General features: G+C 38.4%; 1 protein-coding gene across 2 annotated transcripts in view; it reads left to right on the top strand.

Moving 5' to 3' along the window:
* NUDT14 (nudix hydrolase 14) overlaps positions 1-5,862 on the top strand; it is a 53,735-nt gene extending 47,873 nt beyond the window's left edge. For both annotated transcript variants that reach the window (XM_026698601.2, XM_087922295.1), the window contains exon 5: positions 4,356-5,862. In XM_026698601.2, coding sequence (XP_026554386.1) covers positions 4,356-4,596 — 241 coding nt within the window. In that variant the 3' untranslated portion in view covers positions 4,597-5,862. The remainder of the gene's footprint in view (positions 1-4,355) is intronic.
* The last annotated feature ends 13,156 nt before the right edge of the window (positions 5,863-19,018 follow it).

The raw sequence follows: 19,018 nt of genomic DNA, 5'->3' as shown, positions 1-19,018 counted from the left end.
TTAAAGAAATGAAAAATAAATGGTAAAGAATATAATTAAAGACCAAAGAATGATTCATATTAAAAAGGCAGAGTTCAGAGTAATTTGGGGGAGCTGTTAAAACTGATTTGAAAGTGGGTAAAATAACAAACTTTCAATGTAGTAAGTAGAATTAAGAAAGTGATTATTTGGGTTTGTAGTTAATGCTGGAAAGAGGATTTGTATGGGAATGATTGAAGAATGGAATTAAAATAAATGATAATGCTAGTGTGAAAACAAAAATAATAAAAAGGGAATAATACATTTTGAAATGTATTTTAACACCCCAATAAGGTTGCAAGTGTAACTGCATACATAGCAATATAACTGAAGATATATTACATGCAGATGAGTTACCATGTATTAAGATTGCATCTGTGACTGATGTTTGGAAGAATAGCATTTTTCCTTTTATGAAAAGTGAAGTGAAAGGTTTTGCACATCTTGGAAAGGAATAATGTGCAGCCTTTCCCTTTGTTTATCATTTTTACATAGCTCCATTTATCTATACTGATGGCTCTGAAAAAGATAACAGTAGAAATTTACAATGGATGAGATGAAATCTGTTTGAAAACACTGAATCTTATCAAGAAAGCTGGAAGGTTTTTTTCTTTAAGCTATAGAGCTGGAAGCTGAGCATCCAAAATGCCAGAAGAAAAATAGCAACCAGTTAAATATGCCTAAAGCCCCAGCAACTGAAGCAGATAAAAATAATGCAAGGGCAGGGCCAGGAAAGGGTCCAGTGGTCACTGGCCTTTGTAGTTGGACTTGAAATAGAAAACTAAAACATACCCTAGTGAGACGGGCCCAGGAAGGGGTCAAGCATGTGAAATAGTCCTGAAGCAGACTGGTATGGTGACATGTGGCCTAACAAAGGAGGGGAGCGGTGGGAGAAGCCTATTGAAGAAGCCTCCATAGCAGGTATCTATCAGAGAGACCCAACAGCAGAAAACAGGTTCCAAGTGAGAAGATGCACTGATGCAGTTCTCATTATATCACGTAAGCATCTTCAAGCAAGCTTTTCACCAGCCTAGTAGTCCACAAAGGGGCTTGAGGAAGCACTGCAGGTAACCAGGACAAATAATGAAAATAACATTGAGTCATTCCTTGAAAGACAATCTATCCGGAATAGAATCATTAAGATTACGAAATCTGCGGCGTACAAAGAAAATATGTATAAAATGTTATATAGATGGCACTTACCCCCTTCGAGGTTAGCGAAAATGAACCCAAACTCTAGTCCAAAATGTTGGAAATGTAAAAACATAGAGGGAACCTACTTTCATATGTGGTGGACCTGTAAAGAAGCCCAGAAATACTGGCAAAAAATTAGAAAATGGCTGGAGGAGATAACCAAAGATCAAATTGAATACAAACCAGAGTTCTTCCTACTAGGGATCTCTGATAAACATTTTCCTAAAAAGACGAAATACATAATAATTCATATTCTAACTGCGGCCAGATTAGCATTTGCCCAGTGCTGGAAATCATCCCGTTTACCTACAGATCAATTGGTCATTCAGAAAATATGTGACTCGCAGAAATGGACAATTTAACCATAGCTCTTAAAAATAAAGAGTCTTCAGCATTTGATAATAATTGGAATGCATGGTATAATTGGTTATATCAGAGATAAACTGTTTAATGAGCATAAATAAGCATAAATATCCATAAATAGCGATAAGATGTGTATATTTAAAGTAAGGTAGGAGAATTGGATCTTGTAGACTGTCAAAAAGAATATTTGTCTGGTTTTAACGTATTTTCTTTTTCTTCCGTCTCTGTTTTTGTTTTTTGTTTTTCTCTCTTTTATACTTCTTCTTCTCCTTTTTCGGTCGCAAGACCGAGCGTTTTTTTTCTTTTTTTCCTCTCTCTTTCTCTTCTTTCTTTCTTCTTTTTCTCTCTCTGTTTCTTATGTAATGTTGTTATGTTATTTTTTTAATTGTAAATTCAATAAAATTTATATGAAAAAAAAAAAAAAGACAATCTATCCTCTAACCAAACTCCCAAGGGGCCAACTAATTAGGGTCAGTTATCACCTGTGCCTGTAACCATCCTGAGTGAAGTGAATTATAAAAGTTAATGCAACAAGTACAGGGAGATTAATTTGTTAAATTAATGAGGTTAATGTGTTTATTGGTGTATTTATGAAACCCATTATATTTATATGATTTATTTTTCTGGGGTTTGTTTTTAAGTTCAGGTTGCCTGTTTATGTATGTTTAATTGTTTTTATTGTTTTCTGGATTTTATAAGCTGCCCAGAGTCTAATGGTGTGAGCAGCTATAACAAATTTAATAAATTAAATATCCTGGCAATTATTTCTGGATTCTGAATGAAAAAGTGTAAGGTAAACATAAGTAATTAAAAACTTCAAAAATGTAGTCTGGTTTTATACCAAACAAAGGATGTGTAGGCAGGTGTTTGCTCTTCAAAAAGTCCTTGAAATATGGTTTAATATGAGAAGTGATCAATTGTATTCCTTTAGAAAAAGCATATAATCAAGTGAACATGTTTGACTTAGAGAATATTTTGTACAAACTTGAACTTTTAAGACTAATTGCTGAATGTAATACGAGCACACCATGAAGTACACTGCTCAAAAAAATAAAGGGAACACTTAAACAACACAATGTAACTCCAACACTTCTGTGAAATCAAACTGTCCACTTAGATAGACCTGAATCCAATTGAGCACATCTGGGACATCATGTCTCGCTCCATCCACCAACACTACGTTGCACCACAGACTGTCCAGGAGTTGCGGGATACTTTAGTCCAGGTGTGGGAGGAGATCCCTCAGGAGACCATCCGCCACCTCATCAGGAGCATGCCCAGGTGTTGTAGGGAAGTCATACAAGCACGTGGAGGTCACACACACTACTGAGCCTCATATTGACTTGTTTTAAGGACATTACATCAAAGTTGGATCAGCCTGTAGTGTTTTTTTCCACTTGAATTTTGAGTGTAACTCCAAATCCAGACCTCCATGGGTTGCTAAATTTGATTTCCATTGATAATTTTTGTGTGATTTTGTTGACAACACATTCAACTATGTCATCAACAAAGTTTTTAATAAGAATATTAAATATTAAATAAATGCGTTCATTCAGATCTAGGATGTCTTATTTTTGTGTTCCCTTTATTTTTTTGAGCAGTGTACATAGAAGTATGTGTCAGAATAAAGGGGTTGTTTACCAAGTGGTTTATAACTGAGCAGGGAGTAAGGCAAAAAGATATGTGATATCCTCTTGTTTGTTTAGCATGTTTATTAATAAATGTATAAAGGATACGTGTAGTGACAACAGAAGTATTGGTTGAGAACATTAATGTAGATGTACTTTTGTATGGAAACAAAACAATGTTGCTGGCTGAGACCTCAAGTTGTTCGTAGTGAAATTAGATAGATATTATGGTATAATGGGTTAAGAATCTAAAAATAAATCTATCACAGATCAGGATAGTTGTATGTGAGAAAATGAAATGTAGGATTGCAAAGATGGATTTGTGTACCCTGGAAGAATACTTACTAAGCATGGAAAATGAATGGGAAAAATTAAAATGTGCACATGCTGGTAGAAAAATAGTAGATAGTAATGTATGTGATCTATTCAAGGAATGAATACTTGCCAAAAGAAGTGAAAGTGCCTATGTAATATATATCTACCCACTTCGTTAAACAGAAGTGAAATTTGCAATGCAGGAAAAATGGGGTATTTAAAGAGTGTTAGTAGTAAAACAAGCATGAATACTTGATGAATGAATGTAGATAGAATACAAAAGTGAGTGGCAGTATGTTGCAAAAATAATATGTTAAAGTGGTTTGTTCATATAAGAGGATGAAGAAGGATCAAATTGCAAAACAAATATATGAAAGAAGAGTTACTACATCAAGAGGATTTGTGATTGCATGCTGTTTATCAGATCTTCCAAACTGAGAGTTAAGAAGTTTAAAGAACAAAGGGCAACATATGAAGCAGAGTATGGACTTCTATTCTGCCACAGTCAAGATAATCTTGGTGGTACATAACACAATTCTGGACAGAATATTTACAATAAAAGTATTTTAAAAATCCATGTTGTAAAATATGTATGTGTGTGTATAGACATAATATACGTGTGTTGGTGAGGCAAGTAAGAAAGATTTCCAATAATAGAAATTTATGAATAGACTGAATTGATAATGAAATGGATATAGTTACAATGTTTTCCTTTGTTTTTAATTTCTTGTTCTAACTTATTCATCACAATTTCTGGAAAGCAAATAATGTGTACCTATGTAAAACTAAGGTTTACTTAATCTTACATTATTTGTTATTTCTTTTCCATCCCACAAGATCTGGAGTTGGTTTGACAGGATCAAAGCAGACATTATTTTACGCACAGGTAACTGATGACATGAAATCTAGTGAAGGAGGTGGCCAGCCGGAGGAAGGCGAAATGATTGAAGTTGTGGAAATACCTCTGCAAGATTCCATGAAATTTGCATATGATGAGACTTTCCCTAAAACTATGGGACTTATCTTCAGTTTCATGTGGTTCCAGTCCAACATAGCACCAAAACTGCAAGAAAAATAATGCACTAAGAGATTCTGGAGACATGAAGCAAAAAGATGGGGCCATATTGGAATCAATCTTTCAGGACTGTCTAATTCTTAAGTTTGTTATAGCAAAGGTTCATAAAATTCATATGCTAACAGTGGCAGATAAGTAACTCAAGGTTAAACATATTTTTCAGCCCATATTTTATTTCTCATAGAAAGAATTTGAGGGAAAGAAGTTTGCAATACTTGAAAGTTGCCCAGTCAGAAACACAGTTTTATTATGAGAACTAATAGAAAAACATAAATGGATAATTTATCATGAGATAATTGAATGTTGTCAGGGAAAATGTAAAATCAAAAGAAGAATTGGCAAAGAATTACAATTGTTAGTGGTTACTTTATTTTCAGTTATTAAAAAGATTTAAAGTAGACAAAAGAATTTGTGGTTCTGAACATTGTTAGAATGAGTTTGAAATAGAATTGTATACAATGATGAGCACACAATTGCTAAAATGTATAATAGAACATTTGTAGCTCAGGGTTGACCTGTGGAGTTTTTGGTGCTCTCTAAGATTGGTGATTCGCTTGCAGATGTTTTATTACTCAACTGCCCAACATCAATTACCCAACATCATCAATGTTTGTGAGTGTGAGGTTTGCTCTGTTTACATGCAGTAGCTTACTCTGCCAGTGTACATATAAAATGCATAAACATTTACTAAAATTTGAAGAAAAAAAAGAAAAATGTGAAAAATGTATGAGTGAACTAAAATTTTTGAAAAGAGTTGGCATTATCCACATGGATAAGAATAGTTGATGAAAGAATAGTTGATGGAACTTAATGAGATGGCTAAATTGACATTTTCATCAGAGAAAAGATAATGTCTATGTTTATTGCTGACTGGAAGCCCTTTATGGACTTTTTGCATGAAACAGAGCTGCAATGGACCAAGAAGCCCTGAGCTGCAGCATATTTTTTCCTGACCTTCCTTCACTTGTGCTGAACTATAGCATTCCTTTAACTCACATGTGGTCTACACTGGGCCCATCCTTCTATGGCACGCCACCCCCTTTAACCTGATTAACAACACACATACCTGGAGTTACAACAGTAAACAGGAACGCTGAGATTTCAGTCACCAAGCAATACAGTCACATGACCTTTTGCTTTATGATCATGTTGCTTAGCAATAGAAATTCTATCTCAATTGTGGTCACAAGTTGAGGACTACTAGTATAAAAAGAAGAGATTATGCTGCAACCATAAAATAAAATAGTAAATTTATGTTTGTAAAAAAGATTTGAAGCTGCTGCTTTGTATCTTCTTTCTTTTCTAGTTTTATTTTTTCCTTTCTTGCACTTTTAGCTTTCTCTTTGATTTTTTTCTTATTTTTTCTTACTTTGTATTAGTTATTATCTTTTTAAAATATTTAAGAAAGTTATGTTAATTTTTAAATACTTTTAAAATAAAACCAAACTTGTGCGTGTGTGTACAAAAACCTCAAAAATCATAGCTTAGGGAATTTAGAATGGACAAATGAGAAAGAGGGGAGGATGCTTAATCTTTCCCTTTTCTGCATTTTGTTTGCTTCAAAGGCACTTTGGGGCAACCACTGGACTCCGTCCATTATTCACTGCAGCAGCTTCACTCTAGTGGGTACTGACCTCCCTAGACAACCAGTGCTCCTTTCAGCTGGCCAGTGGGAGAGCGCAAAACTAGGGCAGCTCCATTTGCCAACCTCACTCTTACTTAAGAAGTGTTTCTCTTTACAGTGTGGCACCCAGAATCCAACTGGCCAATATATATCATATATATAGTCCCTTTGTCAGACTATATCGAGGATTAGGGAAGGTTACAACAGACACATTCTTTGTAGGAGGAACAGGAGAATCTCAGGAGTTGGGGAAAGATGAGAATTCCCATCAGATGGCAAATGCTGCCCAGCTCCAGAGAAAACTCTGCAGAAGTAGTTTGTCAAATGTCCCAGGCTCGGGTTCCTAAACCCCACAAATGGCACACAACATCATTAAGTGATCCTTATATCAAAGAGAAAAGGATATGGGCCTGGTACCAGTACCTGAGATCTGCTCATGCTTTTTTTCTGGAAGAAAATCAGTTATTGTAATTATCTAGGGTTCTTGTTGATCCTAGACTCAGCATAGCTTAGGGGGAAAAGTCCAGGCTGCTGGGGTGATTGCCTTCAGAGCACTGAGCTTATTCAATGGCTTATTCATTGAGGACACTAGTTGAGAAAGTAAGAGGTACCCTTGTCAGTGGTGTATGACCCCCTACATGCTCTATCCTAAATTATACTGCTGACCCTATATGTTAGTTTAAACTCCACTGGATTTTCTTCCTCTGTTGTTTCACAGAAGGCTCCCCTTAATATATAATCTCATTCACTAACCAGGATTGACATTGCTTAGCATTTTTGAGATTAAACAAGGTTGACTACGGGCTGCTTGGATGACTGTTACAAGAGAGGAAAGTGATAGAGGTGGTTTCTCAAGGTAAATGAGGGAGATGGGCAGTCTAGAAATGTGGAAAAAAAATAAAATAATATCTTATCAGCGAGTTTTATTCTGTTCAGAGCTTAACAGCTGCACAATAGTGATAATAATCTAGCATAGCTCTATTCCATGTCAGAAATTTCACAAGAAATGCAGTACCAGAAGCAAGGGCAACCTTTCTGTTTAACGTGTACATTAATGGTCTCAAGTATTGCCTTCTTCTGAATGTATGACATCTTCTAATAGTTTCTCTTGACCTTTCAATTTTGAAAAGATTGGGGAGTGGGTATTATAGACAGTATTTTCTATTATTTTGACATTTGTCCGATGTTCTAGACCGGGGTAGTCAACTTTTTTATACCTGCCGCCCACTTTTGAATCTCTGTTAGTAGTAAAATTTTCTCTAACCGCCCACCGGTTCCACAGTAATGGTGATTTATAAAGTAGGGGACAAAACCCCTACCGCCCACCATGAAAGCTGGAACGCCCACTAATGGGCGGTAGGGACCAAGTTGACTACCACTCTTCTAGACACTATCTAAAGTTTATGTTATTTTTAGAATTAATGTTTACCATTTTAAGCTTGATCGTGTTTATTTATTTTAATGTCTTGATTTGATGTTTTAGTCATTCCACTATTTTAATTTTAAATCATGTTAAAAACTTGATCAAATTGAAACATAGGATATTATAAGCATTCAAAATAAAAACAAATGGTATGGCATGTTCGTTATTCTCATAAATAAAATGGGTTTTTTTTCCTCATTTCCAAATTAAGACACAGGGATCATTCATCTGACAGCTAAAATTATGCTTTAACTTTAGAACTGCAACTTTCAGTAATGCTGTGAAATGTGCCATGACTGTAGGCCCTGAATAGAACAGCCATCCTTCAAAGCAGAAGAAATCTAAATTATCTTCAAATGAAAGCAAAGCAAAGCTTCTCCTGATCTCAAATGTGCTGTTCACTCACTGCATTAGCATTAATTACCATAGCAATGCTATCTGTGTCAGGAGGATGATTTAAAATGCATGTTCCAAAGCAACTTATCTCCAGAGATGTGCTGTACAAGAGACAGACATTCTTCAGTAATGCTGTCAGCTGAGGCCGTCCCTGCTCCACTGGTATTCTGTGGCTGATAGTAATAGATGATTGGCTTTACTCAGCACTGAATTAAAGCCCACAGTAATGTGCAGGATCATATTCCTATCACCAAATATAGGCAGCATCTACAGGATCTATATTGTGTGTGTGGAGGGGGTGGGATATTTCTGAGGCATCAACATGTAGGTTTCTTAGGCATACATTGAGCATACATTGAGATATTTCTTGGGCATCCACTGAGTTTATAATAGAATCAGGTATTCAGTGTGGTACTTGCAGGAATTGTAATTTCTGAATTTAAAAGTAAATGTGATTTACCACGTGCTTTAATATGAACACATGCCATAGTCACATTATAATGCCCTGGACTACATGACACATGGCTGCTTTGCTTCACAATGCCTTGATGCTGACCCTTCTATTTCAGCTTGGAGGCGAGCAAAAGGCCATTTCAACATGGGGTGTTGCTCTAATTCCTCCCAGAAAGTGAGAAGTTGCTTTCTAGAGCTTTACCAACAAGCCACTTTGTCAAAATCTTGATAAAAAGGTTCCCCTCATAGTGCTTTGCTTGTTATATGTTTTTCAATGACAATAACGGTCCATGCATTGGCAGAGCCCTATTTATATGGTTCAGTCAGGAGTGAACCATAACCCTCTTCCCAATAAAGCATGCCCAATCATAAATTTCTTCTTCCCACTTGAAGTCAAAGAAGATTTTAAAAATATTCCCAAATAGATTCTATAATTTAAAAGAAACCCCACAATAAAGACTGCAACAGCTCTAGTCTAGGTACAAAAATTTCAGTCACTGGGGGAAAGTCATCAAAATTGAATGGGAACAACTGAAATATTGAGAGATGCATAATATCAAGAGAATGGATAAGAGAATGCATTTTATGCCAATCAGCAAAGGTCCATGCAAACAGGATTTTATACATATCCATTGCTGCTGATATCCCATCTTTGGAACCAATACAAATAATATCCTGTTATGCAGACTGATTAAGTTTACATAACTCTAGTGGTGTTATTGGCCTTCCATTAATTTTGGCCCTATTCCAAATAAACACATTCATTATTAGAAAAGGGCCTAACAGCACATAGGTAGCTAATTTTAAGAATATTGGAGACCAATTCTTAGTCCTGTTTTCTGAATGCTGTTTAGTAAGTTAACCTCTGGGGAATGGGTGTGGGAATAGACAAATACAATTTAATTGGCTTAAGGTGATAAAATCCTTGTCTCATGCCTGGACAAGACCAGACCATAGTTTTGTTCTTATGCTTGACTGAGGGACATTGAATTAGATATATCAGAGTGAACATACACAACTTTGCACTATGATTTCCCATTTCTGCAACCCCAAATCCATGCGTGATCAGCTGTCCAGAGTTGTTGCCCAAGTTTGTTATCATGGGCAAAGAGAGAGAGAGAGAGAAAGGGAGACTGGCCTAAAGTTACCCTTCCATACCTACGGTGGGCCTAGAATCGGGTGGGCTGCTGGGGGTTCCCAGGGGCTCAGGTGATCCCCTAGCTAAGACTCTGCGGGGCTCAGCAAGCCCCCAAACCCACTCCTGGCTGGCCCCGCCCCACCTCACTCCCTGTATCTGGCTTTACGCCACGTTTGCATGTAAAGCAGCCTTCGCTTCCCACTGATTCGGGCTCAGTCAAAGAGCTGCCGGCGGGGGCGGGGAGGAAACAAGGCAAGGCGATGGCCAGAGCCTTAGTGCAGAAGCGAAGTGGCCCTATGCTGTTTTCAATCATGAAAAAGGGAATTCTGTGAACTATAGTACTGGTGGGATACCAGAAACCCTAATTTGCTAATGAAATGGCTAACTAATGGAAATTGATGGAGTATTTATATATACTTTACCACAAACATAAGCAGCATCACCAGGTCACAGTCACATACATTGCAGAACTCATAAAAGAATTATGGTTCCTGGCTGCCAAAGGATTACAACTTATAGCAGGTCCAGCCAAGTGATTGTCCAATGCCTGGACTCTTTGCAGGCCTGGGTTAACAAAATAGGACTTAATACTACCAAGATCAGGTGGCTATGGATATTAGGGCCTCCTGGACCCAAGGATTGTCTAGCTAGTCTCAATGGAGTAGCACTTGCCAGGAAAGACTGGTATACAAGCTGAGGTCCTCTTGGACTCACAGCTGGTGTTTTGAAAAACAGAGCAACTTTGACAGAGGGCATCTTTCTGGAGCTCCATCTGGAGCACCATTTGTACTCCTTCCTGGATCTGGAGGTCCTTCATTCAGTCACTCGTGCCCTAATCACTACTACAATGTGCTGTGCATGGGCTTCCCTTAAAATCCAGTCAGAAGCTTCAGTTAGCCCAAAATGCCATGGCAATGGTAGCAATAAGCATGCTTCAGGATGCCCATGTGACACTGCTGCTTCATGAATTGGTTGCCAGTGTACTTTGGGTTGTGATTCAAGATGCTGGTAATTATCTGTAAAGCCCTACTTGGCACAGCATTGGGATATTTGAGGGACTGTCTGTCTCCCATAGTTTCTGTGTAGCCAGTACATGCCAGCAGTTCTGACATACTCTGGATTCCTTTGATCAAACACTGTGGTCTATCAGGACCCAGGAAATGTTCCTTCTCTGTTCCTGAAACCCATGTAATCCATTTTGTTGTCATTCTGTAAGGTCTTGAGGAAACAGTTGTTGTCCCAAGCCTTGTCTTAAGATGGATGAAGCCCCAGTTGAATGCTCCCTAAATTGCATTAAATAAATTAATAAATAAACCTGCAAGTACCTGCCAACGAAACTAACAGTAGAAATACAGTAATAAAGTCAAGGAAAGAGGCAAATAAATCCTTATCACACTTTAATTAACTGGTGTGAAGATAAGTAGGAACAGGAACAGATAAACATGAACAATCACAGAAGAAACAGTAACTGACCCAAAAGTAATCAGAAAAGAACAATACCCCAATAAAGGCTGGTAGAACAAACTATCAAATAGAAACATTCAGCAACCAACTCCCTTATGTACCAATGATGTTACCTAACATGTGATGAAGCATCTGCAGGAAGACTCAGTGGAACATCATGAACCCAACAGAGCATGGCCCAAATTATTTCCAACGAATTAGTTATCCTCAGGGAATGGCACCTGAGCTAAGAATCATGGTAAACAAATAATTAAATCTGATGGCATCAACTATCCACAAGTAGCCAATGGGTTCTTGGATTCAAGGACAGTAGGTTCACACTAGGGTGAAAGCCAAAGAGATTTTTATTGAGTTCACTCACTCGCTCACTCACTCATATGGCCACCCACCTTGTACATCATAATTCTGAATGGATCACAACAAGATTAAGAGAGTAACAGAGGAAAAATAAAATATATCAGATGATATCCCTTCAACTTGTCAGGAACCCCCCAAAAAGGCAGAAAACAGTATCCCTGGAGCACATTGGTTGCTATGTAGCACTTCATTTGATCTTTGGGGCCACACAAGAGTCAAAACATTCAGCCTCTTATGACCTTTATCTATTGGTTCAAAGGAAATATAAGTTGTACAACACCTGGAGATGACCTGATATTATCTTCCACTTGGTCACACAGTTGATTTTCTGTCAAAACTATTTCATCTATGACATGCCCCTGCTCATTTTCTCCACAGTGACTGGACTAGGGAGGGTGGACTGTTCTTTTTATTTGTTTGTTTGTTTATTTATTTATTTGTCAAGCAAGTATTCAATAACAGGTATAAGAATAAACATGGTTATGAATACATGAAATGGATACAATTTTTTTTTAAAGAATAAGACAGGGACCGTAGGCACGTTGGTGCGCTTATGCATGCCCCCTACAGACCTCTTAGGAAAGGGGTGAGGTCAATAGTAGATAGTCTAAGGTTAAAGTTTTTGGGGTTTGGGGAAGAAACCACAGAGTCAGGCAGAGTATTCCAGACATTGACTACTGTGTTGCTGAAGTCGTATTTCCTGCAATCAAGTTTGGTGTGGTTAACCTTGAATTTGTATCTATTGTGTGCTCTTGTATTGTTGTGGTTGAAGCTGAAGTATTCACTGACAGGTAGGACATTGCAGTAGATAAATTTTATGTACTATACTTAGATCGGACCGAAGACAGCGGTCTAGGTCCGCTAGGTTGTCTAGGTCTAAAATTTCAAGTCTGGTGGCATAAGGTATTCCGCCACGAGTAGAGGAGTGGAGAACTCTTCTCGTGAAATATTTCTGGACTTTTTCAACTGTATTAATATCCAATATGTAATGCGGGTTCCAGACTGATGAGCTGTTTTCAAGTATTGGTCTAGCAAATGTTCTGTATGCTCTAGTTAGTAGTGTGATTTTACCAGAGAAAAAGTTACGCAGGATTAGGTTAACAACTCTTAATGCCTTTTTGGCTATGTAGTTACAGTGGGCTCTAGCACTTAGATCATTATCTTCATTGTTACAAGTTTTAATACAGATAAACTGCTTGATTTGTCTCTTTATTACAAAATAATGAGAGCCAATTTGGTGTATTGGCATCAGACTAGAAACTGGGAGGCAGTGAGTTCTAGTCCTGCCTTGGGCACCAAGACAGCTGAGTGACTCAGAAAGTGGGACAGTCCACTTTCTCTCAGCCCTAGGAAGGAGGCAATGGCAAACCACTTTGAAAAATCTTGTCAAGAAAACTGCAGGGATATGTCCAGTTAGTTCCAATAATTAGACATGATTGAAAAGAAGAAAGAAAATCCACAATAATAAGATACAGTTTGTAAAACTTTTTAAGTAACTCTATCTAAGCAATAGGAAAATTATATATACGAAGAAAAAGTAGACACACTACTACACCCTTCTCTATTTCTTCTACACTCACACTATGCTGAGTTCACCTACCACATCAGCATATTTCTCCATACCCAATGGAACTAACATTTACTCACTTAGCTTAATTTTCTGGGATTACATGGCATCTGAAACAAATTAACTGCAGATACCATGTTATGATGTGGTAAGCTAGTATGTCATGCAAACATAACCATGAGGATATTAATTGGTAAATGGAGATAAAGATAAACAAAACCTTGAAGTATTTTATTAGAGTTGGTTTAAAAACACATATTAAAGGATTTTTAAAAGATTATGCAATTGAAATTTATTGCATAAAATACACTTGGAAATCTTTGTGCCTAGAATCTTGAATTAGCATTCCTTTTGGAAAGAGTAATTAATTTTAATTTAATTTGCATTTGCAGAAGACAGACAGAGAATCAAGAGTACAGATTGCTGCTAATGCTTCTTCCTAAATAAGGCTGCCACATGTATAAGTTAAACTCTGGTATAAAAAATTAAACCTGACTGACCTTTGGTTTAAAAAAATCCTTTGGGAAGCTGCTGTTCCATTAATTAAGTCTTCAAAATCTTCATATTTGATTTAATTTTCCATGATCTCATTAGCTGATGATATTGCTGCCAGCCACAATTTTTAATAAAACTGATTTTATTCTCAATTGAATTAGTAAATTAATTTGGTTTATCTCAAGGTATTTTAAATATTTATGGAATAGTATTTTACTGGGCTGAATCAAATTTAGTTTGATCTTTGGAGCCCTGCTCCTAATTGGACTGGAGACTCACTGGAGAATGCTGGGAACAGTTGAGGGCAAAAGAAGAAGTGGATGGCAGAGAATGAGGTGGCTGGATGGAGTTACTGAACCAGTAATCGTGAGCTTAAATGGACTCTAGGGGAGGAGAGGAAGGCCTGGAGGAACATTGTCCATGGGGTTGCGATGGGTCGGGCACAACTGCGCAACTAACAACAACAAACAAACTGGTACCTATAATATTCCCTCCCCCATAAAAGAAAAAATATATAGTACATATCAGTGGTGGGATTAAAATTGTTTTACCACCAGTTTGGTGAGTGTGGGTTGGGGGGCATGCTTTGCCTAACGCCGGTGCGCAGCTTTCCCCACACCAGCTGAGACCTGCAGTGCCAATCAGCTGAGATGATAAAGAAGAGAAAAGCGCAGGGACGGGTGGGAGGGCCAATCCAACGCTTTTCTTTTTCCTCTCAGCTGAGGATATTTTTCCTCCTTTCAGCTGATCCTCAGCTTTTTTTTATTACCAGTTTGGCCAAACTGGTCCAAATTGGTAGCATACCACCAGTGGTACATATGCTAAAGATTTGTCCAGCTGCTGGAAATTCCAGAGGAGATTCCAAAAAGAACTTCATCCCATTTTCTAGAGATGCATGTGTGTATCACACCGCTTCACAAAGCCACCTTGAAAAGATACTTCACATGAAGCATTCTCAAAGCATAGCACATACACACACACACCACACACCCTTCAGAGCTTTGCACCACTTTACATACTAAGGTTGCTTCCATAATCTGTCATTCTTTCCCAGAGGTAAGCAACATGTGACCCCAAATCTTTGGTCCAGTTTCAAACACTCTTCCTGAAAGCCATTGATTTTGAAACTCTGGCAAGACTGTAAGTCCTAGGCAGGGAAGAGAAAGGCGAGCATCTTATGAAGAGAGCAAAATAATTCTCACCAAGAAAGACAGGCTGTTAGAAATAGGGTGGGCAACCTGGCCCACTATGCATTCTCTCTCCACTGATTCCTTGCTTAAACCTCACCCAATGTAGGTGTGAATATACTCTAAAGATTTCCTGCAAGAGAATGTGGCTCTTGACAGGAATATAAGCTCCGCATCTTTAATCCACACCATCCACATTTCTTTGTGAATGTGATTTAACTCTCAATGGAATTATTGTTTTAAAAAAAGTGAATGTGATTAAATTCAGAAAGAAGCACAAGTTATTTTGAGTTTCCATATTCCAGATAACCCTGCCTTCTCTAGCGTGGGAAAAATATATATAAATGGGTTTTACTCAGGGCTATCAAACTCACAGCCTGCAGGCCGGATGCATCACATGCTGCCCCTGCCCCTGCCCAGTTTAGCAAAGGGGGGGGGGGAAGTCCCGATATGTCACGTGAGTTTGACACCCTTGGTTTTACTTTTTTTGTGGAACCATTTAAAGAGAAGATTGGCAAATGTCATAGGGCTTTGTAACATTGCAATCTCTTTGATTATAGCTAATATTTAATTGACTTTTCGGCTTTGTTCCTTCACTCCCTAAAGATTCTTCTGAATGGCCTTTGTTCATATGCCTGCAGATCCACAGCTCTCAAACAGCGCCTTCATCCAGTCATTGCTCAGCTCAAATTAGCTAATTGCTGAGTGCAGAGAACATCTGCCCAACATCCTGTTGAAGATCAACCAATCAGTGCTCAGTCTTCCCTCTCCCCAGTGGGTTGCCTCACCATCTTACTTCCAGGCTCTATGAATGATCAGTATGCTGATGATGACCATTTGCTTATCTCGATCCCTGGTCAATCAAATGATGTTAAAGAAGTGCTCCTCCAGTGTCTGGAAGCCTGTTAAGTCTGTCCCTGTCCTAATCTTCCCTTTTACTCATATCCATTTCGTATATTAATCATCATCATTATACTTATATCTGTTATCTAATACATGCTCGACAAAAATAAAAAAAATTAAAATAAAGATCTTGATGAGGGAGAATAGGCTCTGACTGACTTTTAGCAAAACTGTGTGTGGCTTTTGGTTCCTGGAGTTATCTGTGACAACAGGTGAAAGATGGCTGAAATTGGTTCTTTAATACTCTCCCATAACATCATTTTATTGTTATTTCTTCTGCATTCTGATGGTATAATTAATTATTAAGAGATCAGGCAGTTTTCTGTGTAAGTTCAATGTAACATGTTTTTCCTTGTCATTCTTGCAGCCTCTCATTTTAAGTCCATTTTCAAAACAGTCTCAATCTTTTTTGAGAATTGGTAAAACTTGTTCCTCTTCCTTTTTAAACAGAGTCTATCTATACAGATAGATGCTATTAAAGTCTAGGTCCATTGTTCAAAAATATTCAATATGCCCAATAGTAAACTATTTTGTTTCATTCTGTATTCGTAAGTCCAAGCTTGAGTGTTCTCCTTTAATGGTCATCTTTAATTCTTTCTACTTCCCTGTAGGGTCCAATTTTTTAAAGTTTTAATAAAAAACAAAAAAACAAAAGCATTTTCCTAAACAAAGGGAAAATTAATTCCCAAATTTATTTCAAATTTATCTGTACCCTTAGCCTGTTTGTAACTTTCTAAAATCAACTGTTTAATTGTGTTTTTTGCTATTTATTTATTTTTTTAAATTAAGCCCTCAGAATTGTATTTGGAACTCTTTTTTTTTTTAGCTAAGGACTGAAAGCAGCATTTAGCTAAGCACTAAATGCTGTAAAACTTGTTGATCCAAAGAATCATTATAGCTGAAAAGCAGTTAACAACAGTGATGGGATTCAACCGGTGATACTACGGGTGTGGTGACTACGTTTTGCTGCGCGCACATGTAAAAAATTTTTTAGCTTTGCCGCCCGGACAGCTGAAAAGCGCTGCGCGCAGGTGCGCAGCACTTGGAAAGCCTCTTTTGTCCTGCTTTTTCAACCTCAGCAGCTGAGGTTGAAAAAGCAGGAAATACAGGTCAGGTAAGAGCCCAGGTGGGTGGGTGGGTGGATGGGCCAAACAGCAGCAAACACCGAACCAGTTTGGTGCCTGCTGCTCTTCAGAGCTACCGGTTCTTTAGAACCGGGCAGAACCGGTAGCATCCCATCCCTGGTTAACAAGCAATTTCTGAAAATGATTAGCAAAGGAAGCATGTAAACCCAGTGCCCTTTTTTCAGGCACTGTTTCAGGAAGATGGTAATTTCCTCATTCCCCAGAGCTTTAAACCCACCAGAGACTGCTGTCTTTCAATCTCCTTACAAGAAGCGACTGTCCAGAGCACTTGTGAGTGATCTCAAGTTCTCTCCTTGTCTAGAGAGGAATTATCAGAGAGCTGGTCTATGCCAATGCTTCAGTCTGCTGCAATTATTTGCTTTGCTTTTTGTTGAGCCACTATTTCTTTCCCCTGGACTATGACTTCCTAATGTGGATATGTTTTGCATGAAGGCAATCAGATGTTCTGGGGTCCCCATTTTCCAAGGACATTCTATCACTTGACATGGTTGAGAAAATTAAAAGCTCTTCTAGAACCACTGGATCAGGTATTGTGTTCTTTTTTTGTATACATTGCCTATCTAATTATCCAGCATACACCAATGTCTCTTGTTTCTCAGCCCTTTCTAAAACCAAATTGAACATCTGACATCTGTCAACTCGCATTCCATTGGGCACTCTAATCTGTATTAGATGATCTTCAGCATTAGTTTATTAGCATTTGAAATTAAGGAGATTATGTGATAATTTGCAGTCTCTTAAATCGCTTCTTTGTTATTGGTACATGGTTAACATTCACTCATATTGGAAATGAGAGGAGACTGTAAGAAACACATTTTCAACCAGTGCTGAGAAATTGGAATATTTAAGAATTTACACTGTATTATAGCCCTTGTGCAGTCAGAGATATGCCATTGGCAGGAGGGTGTCAAATTGCAGACAGAATTTCCCTATGTATGGTAACTCATGTAAAAACTGGGGGGGGGGGGGGCAGTTCAGCTAAAACTTACTGTATTTTCAAAGTTCCTTGTTTTCACACAGAATAAAATAACATTGGTAGAACAATTGATCATATAGTGAGAATAATGATCTGTGACAAAATTCAAGCAAATAGATTGAGTGGAGTGTTTGGAAAGGAAGGAGACAGCAGCAAGGAAGAGCAATGTTTTATCAAGAACAGATTGCAGACAACTGATGGGGACAAAGGGCAGGGAGAAGTCTGAGATTGGCTCATTCAGACTTTAAAAAAAAATACAATCTGTAAACCAGTCTAGTGAATAAGATAACAAAAAATATTGAAACTTCTAAGGGTGGGGATAGAAAAGCTATCTGGAAGAACTGCTTTCCTACTAGCTGACTGGTTGTATGACTGCGCAGGAGGACATTGGTAGCTGATAGCTGAATAAATGGTAGCATAAGAATGCCTGGACTGGTACATACCTGGATTTCAATTAGTTCAGGCTATGTTCCTGGAGGGCAGAGAACAGAACATGCCAGCTGGAGGCATCTTGCAGAGTACAAGGAGAAGGGGATATGTTTCCCTTCCCTTGGCACTTTGCACCAGCTTCTGGAAGTGTCCCCATCCCATTTGTGAGACATCTTGGTGGAAGTTCTCTGAAGGCCAGATGGGTCAAACATTCTGTCAAAGGTTAGATGGAGGACTTTGTCTGGCTTAGATGGAGATACAGTGTTTTTAACTCTCACAGCATCAGGACACTGGGTGTCACACAGGTTTGTGAGAAAGGACTTTTGTTTGCTGCTAAGGTTGTGACCCTATCAGCTGTTGCTTGGATGTCCTCTTTTGGCAATCCTGTGACTGGGGGTTGTTGGCAGGGGTTGGGCAGGGAGGGGGATACCAATAGAGGCAGGCTACTGTGAAATGCGCCTCCCTTCCATGGAAGCCTTTTTGCCTTCTCTTGATACAGGCTTGAGGAACAGGACAAAGTTCTTTGTTGGAAAAGGAAGAGGCAGTTGGATTTCCCATTGAGAAACTGATTCTCCCCTCTGGGAGAGACCTAGAGTTGGGAATTGGTTGGGTTGGGGGTGAACGGAGAAGGACCCTGACAGGCAGTAACAGAAGCTGATGCTGGGTGCCTGTGTCTTTGGGATTGGAGTTGGAAGTGATCACAGAATATCCTCATGGTACTGACAGGGGAACGGGAAAGCCTCAAGAAACTTGACTTCCCCTCCCTGGGATGGTTGGAGCCAGGACCAAGGAGAGACCTCCAGCCTTGGGGATTAAGGAATGATGATGATACCTTGGAGCAGAATATTATGGTGGTGATGGGCATGCG

This window comes from Pseudonaja textilis, chromosome 1 (assembly GCF_049901715.1).
Source record: "Pseudonaja textilis isolate UNSWEBS1 chromosome 1, rPseTex1.2, whole genome shotgun sequence".
Lineage (NCBI taxonomy): Eukaryota > Metazoa > Chordata > Lepidosauria > Squamata > Elapidae > Pseudonaja > Pseudonaja textilis.
Note: the sequence above shows the minus strand (reverse complement) of the source record. Positions and strands in the feature narration are given on the sequence as shown.